The 11,783-nt window shown below is 26.0% G+C and overlaps 1 protein-coding gene across 1 annotated transcript; it reads left to right on the top strand.

Annotated features, from left to right (window-relative positions):
- The first annotated feature begins 279 nt into the window (after window positions 1–279).
- On the top strand, window positions 280–9,455 carry LOC107173750 (transcription factor Dp-1-like). The gene is made up of 7 exons (XM_015524413.2): window positions 280–580; window positions 6,306–6,456; window positions 7,758–7,967; window positions 8,093–8,241; window positions 8,313–8,395; window positions 8,463–8,546; window positions 8,614–9,455. The coding sequence occupies exons 1-7, from the start codon at window positions 474–476 to the stop codon at window positions 8,682–8,684; spliced, it is 855 nt and encodes a 284-aa protein (XP_015379899.1). The 5' UTR covers window positions 280–473; the 3' UTR covers window positions 8,685–9,455.
- The last annotated feature ends 2,328 nt before the right edge of the window (window positions 9,456–11,783 follow it).

Genomic DNA, 11,783 nt, shown 5'->3' with positions numbered 1-11,783 from the left:
GTAGTATAATGGTAATATACTGCAGTTTGACTGAGTTATAATAAAGGTGAAAGTGATCTGTCGAAGAGTGCGCGATTTCCCCGTTGTATATTCCGTCGCTGGTCTGAGGGGGGGACATTTTCGCACCACCGTGAAAATTGATCACAAAAAAGGGGGTTTTAGAAATTGGTTTTCGGAGTTTTTTTTTTTGGTCGGGGGGGATTTTTTTCTCCTCCCGGGGCGCTTACACGATTTTTCCCGCCCGTTCGCGAACGCCGCCAAACATCCGTTATCACTTGGATGCCAAGCGAGCAGCTTGATAACGTGCGTCGTCCCGTCGACATTTTTGTGGTGTTACTATTATTCTATACCCAACAATAATACCCGTCTGGTCGGAAGCGTTCATCAGCTACTTCGCCCTTCAATCCTAAGCTTGTTCTCGCCTTCCGCGTTCTCACTGCGCCGTTCCAAAGGCCGCCGGGCGGTGGTGCGTTATGTCTTCGTCGTCCTCCACATCTTCCTCGTACGTGGTCGTTAAACAGGAGAACGAATCCGCCAGTCAAGCAGTTCCAGTCGTAAACATGGCCCCCATACCGGCCTAGTGAGTATATTCGCCCGCGCGTCCGCTTGACGGATTCCAAACTGGGTCGGACCAGCAAGGTGCTGGAACGCGCGCAAATGGGGTCCGCTTGCCACGCGCCCCCCCAGAGATCCACGCTTTGGTGGTCACTCTGGGACCAACTTTTTTTGGACCAAACGATAAGTGCTTGACACGAATCCAGTCGTGAGTTTTGGCGGGTTTGAGAATCTAGCCGTAGACATTAACAATGCAGGAGTTCAATGGGGCTTACATCCAGTGTGATGAACAAACATATTGTATGCTTACATACTATAATTTTTCGTGTTCAAAAACCAAGGGTAGGCAAGGAGCTTACATTTTTTTTTGTTATTATGTCAGACCTGGATTACTAGAATTCATTCTTTTGGAAATTAATGTGCCAGGTGTCGAATAATGAGCTAGATCGATACTGAGTAAACGTACCTACTTGATTTTGTAGCTTAGACATTTACAACATAGTTTTTCTTTGAATAACCTAAATATTGATTAAGTCTTCTCTGTAAAAATTACTGAAATGAGGTATCTAAATAAAAAATATCCAACTCAAGTGCATTTTTTCTTACATGCCTTCAAGTTTTAAAGAACCTGCGGTTTCATTTTTGCATTTACACTCTTGTATTTACTAAGTTTAGTTTTCAAAAAAATTTCAAATTTGTTTCAAACTTGTTTCAAACTTGTTGACTGTGCCCTGATAATGTAAATAATTTTTCTAATTTTGTGTAATAAATGTGGATGGAATATTATTCCGTTATTTTGCACCCAACCCCAAATTTTGTCTTACGTTAGTCATAAGTTTCTATTTAGTTATCTAAAGTATTTTACTAGTGATTGTAAATAGTATTTAAATTTAAAAAAAAAATTTCTTTTAAATTCTATCTATTTGACATATTATTTTATGATTGATAAATGATAAAAATTTAGGTAGGTACTTACACACAATTTTATTGAATAATTTTTGCTCTTGAACAATGAAAGGTAAAGTTTTAGATTTTATAAATTCTTTTATTAAAAGCAATTTTACAACTTAAAATTACTAACTTTTTTAATTTATTAGGTTTTCTTATATTTTTAGTTGAACAAATTAAATTAACAAATATATGTATATACATTGGGGTAAATATTCTGGTGAGAGGGGGGGATTGCCTCCCCTTACCAAAAAAAAAAATTTGTATTTGGTTGCTGTGTACCTTTATGGTAGATCCTAGAAGGTTTTAAAGATTATATACCCAAAGAAGACACCTCAGACATATAATTATCCAAAAATTAGTAAAAATTGTAAAAAATTGAAAATTAAAAATTGTAAATACTATGTAAACATATAATCAAAATTTGAAAATTTATGACATTGTAAAAATAATCTGTGTATTGACACAATAAAATTAATAAATAAAATAAAAAAAGATTATATAATCAATAATTATATTATAAGTATAATATTGTACTGATTTATATTCTCATAAAACTCATTTCATAATGATGTTTGGCAGGTGCTGGCTGATAAATTTCTTGATTTGCTCCCTGTAAAAATGACAATAAAGTTTGCACCACTTTATATACATTTATATCAGATTCATATGTGGTGATGACAAGTTACTTTAATTACCCAATATTTAGTATCTAACCTTTAAATTAAAAAAATGATTTTTTTTTTTGTTGATTGGCAAATGAATCAACCTAAATAAAAAATATTTATCTTAATTGAATTACTATTAAAATATAAAATAGGTTTAAAAAATTATTTTGATATTAGGTAATTAATAATTTCATTTTATAGTTTATATTTATTTTAATGTTACATTTTCAGTAAAAAACCTTTTACTATTTGTGTAAATTTGAAATTAATATCCTTTGATTTCCATGTAAACTTAATGTAAATTTTTTATAATTTTACTTATTGTAAAATTAGGAAGAGTTATTACCAGCTGAGTTTGGCATTTAAAAAAAAAATCATAAATAAACTACATGACTTAAAGAAATGTTTTAACAATCAAAAGTTATCTGAAAATTGGATTTACAAATTGTTTATTTTGAATTAAAAAAAATATATAGGTATATAAATGTACATCAAATTAAATTTTTTATTTTTAATTAAAAAAAAAGGTTATACTATGAAGTATGAGTACATCACATTGAATATTTACAAAACTAACTTTTTAGATATTATTAATTATTTGTTCAGTTTTTTTAAATTTAGTTAAAATACTTTTTTTTTTTAAAACTAAAAAAAGTATTAAAAATGATAACACTACTCATCATTTTCTCCAAACATAATATATTAATAGGATTTAAACATCCATGTTATTTTTCTTATATTACAAAATAGGGCTGTAGAAAATTGAATTTTTTTAGCTTATTGTAAAACAAACTTCTTGGCACAAAGCTAAAATTATGTAACAATATAAATTACATTTTGATTTTTGAGGCCATTTTTTTCCATTTTCCATTGAGTTATAAATTGTTTTCATTAATTTTATGAATCTTATAGGTATCTAATTTTATTTTATAATTTTGTCAAATTTAACCAAAATAAATATGATCTGAAATAGGTAATTACAATAAAATATTTTTTTTAAATAAATTTTATGAAAGATAATAATTCTTTCATCAAACTGGCTAAAGTGATTTAGTAAGTTACATGATTGTGTTCACTGATCAAGGAATTTTTATTTGAAATCTTATTTAGCATGGATTAAAAAAATTTTCATTTGTCTTAAATCTTAACGTTACAGTTATATTATATGTTTATTGAATAAATATGATTTTCACTTAACATATTAAAATTTTTCCAATTAACTTTAAAAAGCTAATATATTATTATACAGGACGATTATTTAAGAATGCTCTTTCCCCATTTTTCACTTTAATAATACATTTATTCAAATTTTGTATTTTAGAATTTTTAAGTAGACTTAAAGACCATATTTACAAATTTAATATTTCTGATTTTTTAAATGAGAAATCCATTTTTAACTGAAAATTATTTAGTGGATAATTTTTATGAAAATGTTGATGTATCTAAATCAAAATGTTAATGTATAGTTTCTGAATATAAAATGTTTATACTAAGAATAATAATCCATAAAAGTAAATCTATATGTAATGTTAGATGTAATATTAATTATTATAGATAAATCAGTTTTAAAAATTATTTATATTAATAAATCAATAGTAATTGCCAACTTTTTCAAATCGTCCCTATTTATTTAACTCATTACTTCATTAGTCATTAGTCATAATCATGACATATTATCCTTACAACACTGAATTGCATAACTCAAAAACTACTTGCTTAAATTTTGATTTAGATACACCAAAATTCTCAAAAAAATTTTGCATATTAATAAAAAATAAAAAAGAGAAGTTCCTATTTGAAAAACTGAAATTTGTACTGTTACAAGATCATCCTTAAGTGGTACAAAATCTAAATTTTATTTTATGCTTAATTTAACCATGAAAACAGGATGATCATGTTTAAAAAATTATCCTGTATATTAATTAATTAGTTAAGTGCCATCTTTGATATTATTTTTAAGTATGTCTATATTATCCTATTTTTATTTTTTTAACCTAACCTAATCTTCTAACAAAATTATTTTTGGCTTACATTTTTAATCATTATTGTGCAAATTGTTGTTAGTTAAAAAAATTACCAATGTTTAAAACATTTTTTACTTATAAATTCAATTTCTCAAATTAAACTGAGAATATTTTTGAATCTTTGAATTTTTCTGGTAAAGCTTATGATATTGGTTAATTAATGTCAATTTTTACAATACTTGAGGAAGCTTGTATAGATACTGTGTGTCCTACTATAAATGTATACTGTGAACACTGTTAAAAATCAAACCAAAAATTAATATATTTTAAACATTTTATACTGACCATTTTATAACTTAAGACTTAAGTGAATGCTTATGGATTTGTTGTGTATATATATTTTTTATTATTTATTGCATGGATATTAGCTGACTTTTCTGTGGTGGTGGGGAGGCATGGTTGGTGTATAATAAGTGTGTATGGGACTAGGGTAAGTGACTAAAAACCTGGATGTTCACCCAATCGGAAGCTAACAGTGTTAGTGACTGTGGCCTACCACCATGTGATGCCATGACTCTGTCTCTATTTTTACAAACGTATAACATATCAAATTATACATTCTAAATAATTCATTTAACTTTGCTATGTTTAATTTTAAAGTGAATATGCCTATAAAAAAAATTTAGAAGTAAGAATATTATCTAGTGAATGATAGGTTTTTTTATATTTTAATTTTAAAGTTAGTTATTTGTTTTTCAAAATTGTTCATTTCACTCTAAAATTAATCAAAACATGATTAAATTAACCATTCATAACATACTATTTGCTATTTCATGTTTGTGAGACAGAGTTAATACATATAGTGCTTTGAAATAAAAAAAGTCTTAGAAACCTTAGAGAACAATGTTAGTATAGGATCTTCATTTATTTTTCTAAAATTTTTAAAAAGGTTATATAAAATAAATATTTTTAGTTGATGACAAATAAATTATTATATTTATATTACCTATTTAAAGAATAATTTTATAACAATAAGTGAGGGCCTAGCTGCAATGCTGGCATTAATCAATTAATGGGCATAATTAGTGGTTAATAATCTATTTTTGCATTATCATGAATCATAAAATTTATCAATGCAACATAGGTATCTAGGGTAAAATAAAATAATTTGAAATTATCTCATTGGCTTTTACAAATAAAATAATTTGAAATTATCTCATTGGCTTTTACAAATAAAAAAAAAACCTCATGGGATAGACCAAAGTTGTGCTTAATCACTCAAGTATAAGTTATTTTAAGAAAAAATATAGGTTTTCTATGTTAGTTTATTTTTTAATTTGACCCATACTTATCCTTATTATTTTGTTACTAAACTATTTACACAAATATATTTTGTAAAGCCTGTTTATTTGTTTTACTTTTTGAGTTGAATCAAACAATATTTTTAAATAATCATTTTAAATAGTATCAGTATGTTGAGGTTTCAATAAAGTTTCAGTATTCATAAAGTTTACATTGTTTAGATACAAGATGTAATTGAATGACCTGAGAAATTGAATAACTTGTTCTAATCAATATTTTAAATTAAGTTTTATTCATGATTTATAGAAACTTGTGTTACAAGTATAAAATTGTTTATTTTTGGAAAAATTTAAGTTTGTCAATTTATATAGGCACCTGAGAAAAATGTTTTTATAATTCAAGTAGCTAATTTTTTTAATATTGAACATTTTTTAATTAGTTAATTTGAAATGTTGTTACTTTTAAATTTTAAAATATTCTTTTTGAGAGTTTTCAGACATAAGTAAATCTTAAATTATTTACAATCCATATTTTTTTTTCATTTGCCTGATCTTTCTGCTGCACTCTGTTACAAATTATATAACTCTTACAGTTTGTTTTAGAATCCACAACTTAATATTTTATAGTTCTATACTACTGTACAGTATACAAAGTTTTAAACCAAAATTTCTTGATTTAAATTAATGGGCTTATGCAAATTCCATGTCTCTATCACTTTTTTTTACTAATTTACTAAATATTTATAAGGCAAGTCTACTTAAAAAAAATCAGTATATTTTCAAATAGATTGATTTTACTAGATGTTTATTTTATACTTAGGTTTGACTTACATGTATTTATATTGAAGAATTTTTAATCTTTTTTTTAGTAAACGTAGACGAAATGAAAAGCCTGGAAAAGGTCTCCGTCATTTTGCCATGCGTGTTTGTGAAAAAGTTCGTAGTAAAATGTTAACTACTTATAATGAAGTAGCAGATGAACTTGTTGCTGAGTATCCAGAGGGTAGTAATGCTGAACAAGTAAGTTTATAAATGCAATATTTATAAGTTATAATTGCTCATTTCTGATTTTTTTTTTTTGTATAATTTATTTATTCAAATTGATTTTAAGAATTTTGAAATAAGCTTAAAGTAATTTTTTTTTAATTTTTGATTATTTTTGTTCTTCTTAAGAAGTATCTAGTGGAAATACTAACCTTTGATATTAAAATGAAACCCTTCTTTAGGTTAATATTAATCATTAATATTTTAAAGTCATTCAACCTATCATCTTTAATACACAAATTAACTAACATAGAGATAACTTATTGCCTAATTAATTTGTTGTTAAAAAAAGGGATTCTCATTTGAAAAACATAAGTTAGTATCTTCACAACAAACTACTTAAGTAGTACATTAGTACAATAATTCTCGAGAATTTGAAAATATGGTTATTAAGCATATTAAAAATTATAAAAATCAGATTTTGAATAGCTGAATTATTGAAGATATAAAGAGGGTTGAGCTTGAGCATACTTAGTGAATCACTGTACTTGAATACTATATTTTATATTTTAGTTTTAATTTAGTTCATTAAAGTTATTATAATACTTTCAAGCTTGATTAAAACCACTGATAAATATGCTCAGTATATATGTGATGTTTTTGCAGTACAATATATTTAATATAATATTTAAAAAGTGTTGTTGAATATGTATTTATAAAGGATGAAATTAATACTTTCTTTTAAGCACTTTTGTAAATTAAATATCAATTTAATATTCACATGATCAACAAAAAAAATACATTCAATGTGATCCGTATGACTGGCAGCGGCATTTTATTTGAAAAAAAGATTTTTATTTAAAAAAAATGGTCACATCAAAAAAATTATAATGGTTCCCTTTATGCCACGATACTTTTTTAGTACATTATTGTAGCTTCATGGAAATGTTAATATTTTGCTAATATTGAAATATGTAGATAAATTTGCAGTTTTAAAATGTTAAAAGCTTAGTTTGTTATACCTGCCAATAAAAAATGGCCTGGGTAATAATCTTACTTTTAAAATATATAGTTGGTCTATTCATTCTAATTTTGAAATAAATAGTAAAATTGATCGTTGTTAATATAAAATTTGCCATGTAAAGGTCGCCACACATTGCAGTGGTGGCGGTAAAATTGGGTCCAGCTTCATTTTGTTATATCTGCTTCCGCCACTAACACTGCAATGTGTAGGGACCTTTGGACTAAGACAACTAAGCTCTCCTATGGTTACCATAAATTATTTTGGTTTTATTTATATTTAAAATCTCACGTCGTGTTCATTTTTAATTCAATAGTATGACCAAAAAAATGTGAGAAGACGAGTATATGATGCTTTAAACGTTTTAATGGCCATGAATATTATATCAAAAGAAAAGAAAGAAATCAAATGGATAGGATTACCAGTGACTTCATATCAGGAGTCAACAACATTAACTCGAGAACGAGAAGATTTAATGGCAAGGCTCAATGAAAAACAAGCATTTTTGCATGAATTAATTGTTCAAGTATGTGCTGCTTTCATTAAATTATGTCTTCACTCAATATCAATGGCATTTCTAATATTTTACCATTATTTTTTTACTTAGTACATATATTTTATAGTATAAATTGTATTTATTTATGTTGATAGCAAGTAACATTTAAACAACTTGTTGAAAAAAATAAAAAGTATGAACAGATACATGGTCGACCGTCTTCTGCGTCAGTTCTTAGTTTGCCATTCATTGCCATTAAAGCTGATCCTGGAACTGTGATTGATTGCAGTATTTCTCAAGACAAGTTAGAAATTTTATATTCTAACTATCAATAATATTCATAATACCTATATAAATATTTAATTGTTTTTTCAGGAAAGAATATTTATTTGGATTTAGTAACAGTTATGAAATTGTAGAAGATATGGATTTATTAAAAAGCATGAACCTTTCATTAGGTATATAATGAAACATACTTAGTTTAACTAATAAATAAGCATTGAGAACTTAAATTTTGTTTTATAGGTCTCAATACAGGTACAAGTACTGCAGAGCAATTAGAACAAGCCAAAGCATGTGTACCTAAGAAATTACATGAATTTTTATCACGTAATTATAACAAAAATTGAGATTGATTATTATAATATATCATTCATTTTATAATTGTATGTTTTAGGAATAGCTGTTGAAACTTCAGCTTTAGATGTAGTTGAAGAACAGCCAAAAAAAAAATTCAAGTCTAGCTAAAGTGATATGACTTAAGCATTGATAAATGCCTTATAATTATCAGAAATTTAATTAAAAATTACTCTATTTTTACAAAAAATTATCTTAAGTTATGATTAAAGTAAGTTAGGTCACATTGCTTGTTGATGCATGAACAATTTCGGTGTTATTGGTACAGTCTATATATATATTTTTTTTTTTACGAATGATGATATTATATAGTATGACGGGTAATTTTCTCTCTGTACAATTCTTGTAATTATTTGTCTATTTATGTTTTTACTCTTAGGGTTAATGAAATTAAAAATATTGTTATACGGTTAGTATTTGTTGTCAAATGATATCAAATAATGACATGATATAAAACACTTACATCTCCATTAATGTAGATGAAAGAAATATGTATATTTAGAATATTTAATTTTAATAATTAAAACACTTACATCTCCATTAATGTAGATGAAAGAAATTTATATATTTAGAATATTTAATTATAATTTATAGTACTTAAATGTACGAGTCTTTAAGTATGAAAATAAAATATTGTATTATACATTGTGTGAGAGAGAAAGAATGAGAGATAGAGTATTTGTGCCATAACAAGGACTGTATAATGTTATGGTATACAAGTACTTTTGTTGCTTATTTTGAGGTACTCATTTATTACGCCTGAATTTACCATACATTGTATCGATAATACCACTGTGTCTTTAAAGAAAGTATTAAGTTAACATATAACATGTATCATGTATGTTCATTAAAACACTGAAATATATTATGTAATACATTTAATTTCATGTTGTATAAGTTTAGTATTCTGTTTATATTATTCCTTTTATTTTTATTTCAAAATTGATAATAAAATTAAATAGTATACAAATAAATACCTTGAATTTTTAAGGTGTACTATTATTCAATATCCATATCAATATTTGGTACAAGTAGTAGTGTTGATGCCAACTTTTATTTTTCATGTAGCTATTAAACATTTTACCACTCCTTTAAAATGTAAAACTAAATAACCATTAATATATGTAAATATATAAATTGATCAACTAGAACATAAAAAAAAATTATCTTTAATAGAATTTCACTAGTAAACACGTGACTGTCATAATATAGTATACAAATACTGAAATATCTAAGTGACTGATTTATCTAAGGATAAAAACAAATGTATTTTTAGTTTGATGGGGCTGGGTTAAAGTAAGACTTTAAGAAAAGGTACATATTTGACTTTCTGGAATAGTTACAGATTCCAAAAAAAAGTCACCGCATAATCTGTATAAATTGAATTGATTCCGAGTGAAAAAATGAGCGTTCTTGCTTTTGTAGTCAAGTGATAAAATTCCCTTCAATAATCATATAGTTAAGTCTACAACGATATTTTATATCAAATTAGAATATTAGTCCTAACCTAACCTCTACGATGTTGATCAGGAAATGATAACCATAATTTCCAAGCGATGGAGTAATTTTGCAATATTTTCAATAACGACGATAATTCCGTACTTTTTCGACCATAAATGTTGATAATAATTATGTTTGTTGAATTGGTTACGGACCTGTGTTGTAAAATAAATCTATTTAATCAGTACTAACAAAAACATCATTTCAGGTTCTGTATAATGAGCCCATCACGATCGTACTTGTACAGTCAAATAAATAGCCGTCCATCGGATAAATTGTATACAACTATAAAGTACCTAGATAGGTATGTCACAATATATAATTTATAAATCGCGATAACTCATTATTTATTACCCATAATTTATTTTATAAACACTCAAACGTACATTGCATCCCATAATATTGTAGTACGAGAATGTCGAGAACTACGACTACATTTTTTTTTTGTGCACCGTGCAACGTATTTATACATTTTGAACACAATTCAAGTATTTTGTCAAATATAGAATTACAATCAACATTGTCTATAGATACCAGCAGTAAACATATCGTAATATAGATAATTTTCTAATCATATACCTATATATTTGTGAAATATAATAACAAAATTTATTGATATTTGATTTTTACAACATCGCTTTTATTGTCTGGCAATTTCTAGACGGTGGCGATATCGTCTAGTTATAGTGACGTTTGGTATTTAGTTTTTACTATTATTTATGTTATTACTTACATATTACCTATATCATTGACGGTGGAGACTAAACTAATAAAACCAATATGAGTTCACCCCTCTCCCTGTAAAACATTCACAGCTCGTAGTAATTAAGAAGATTGTTGATTAAAAAAAAAAAATAATAATTTATTGGCTTTAGTAACTTAGAATACTTAGATTCAGAGTGGAGCGACCAATTTTTTGTAGATAATGGACTCTAACGCACGTTTATATTATCTATAACTTAAAACCACTGAAAAGTATTCTGTTCAAGTGAATCGGACAATCGGTTACACAATTTATTGTGCGCATTATATTAATACATTATGAGTTATATAATATATTATGTTTTAATGTTTTTGATATTATTAAGTGATATCTTGAACAATAATCTTTATTTACATAACACGCATAAGGATTAATATAATTTATTTATCAATGTGTTTGTGTTAGAAATTACTTACCTACCAACAAAAGTATTAATAACGTTATTATAATACATTTGTTTATAAATTAAACATAATATATTGATTTCAAAAGTCCAAAAAACATTAAAATTGTTTTAATACTTATTATATGTATTAGTATAAAAATTATAAAAATAGTTTATACTATGTAATATTATTACATTGTAAAGTCGTGTTACATTATATTATTGTATGATTTACAAACTACGGAGCGATTCTTTTTAAATTAAACATTTTAACGTTTTAACTGTTTTTAGTAAACTATAAAGTCTGTAAAGTATATTTAGTACATTATTATTTATTCTCTACTATAGGTACAAAATAGTTTTGGAAAGTAGTTTAGTAAAACAGTTACCACGGTAACTAACATTTAAGTTCTTTGGTTTCTTTTCTACGCGTGCTGTTGTGAAATCCTTAATCAATGTTAAATGTGTGAAATCAAATTTTAAAATGTCTACAAATTATTTTACATAGACCTATTAACAAATTAGTTAATTAGTTAATAGGTCTATGTTATTTTATGAAGAG

This window comes from Diuraphis noxia, unplaced genomic scaffold (genome assembly GCF_037042655.1).
Source record: "Diuraphis noxia isolate RWA-SAM2 unplaced genomic scaffold, SU_Dnox_SAM2 contig0003, whole genome shotgun sequence".
Lineage (NCBI taxonomy): Eukaryota > Metazoa > Arthropoda > Insecta > Hemiptera > Aphididae > Diuraphis > Diuraphis noxia.
This window is presented reverse-complemented; position numbering and strand designations above follow the sequence as displayed.

Bases quoted from the DNA above. Each gene is read 5' to 3' on its own strand.
- LOC107173750 (XM_015524413.2), top strand. From the start codon at position 474: ATGTCTTCGTCGTCCTCCACATCTTCCTCGTACGTGGTCGTTAAACAG. The intron at 8,242-8,312 runs GTTAGAAATTTT...TTGTTTTTTCAG, and splicing joins TGCAGTATTTCTCAAGACAA to GAAAGAATATTTATTTGGAT. The intron at 8,396-8,462 runs GTATATAATGAA...TTTGTTTTATAG, and splicing joins AAGCATGAACCTTTCATTAG to GTCTCAATACAGGTACAAGT.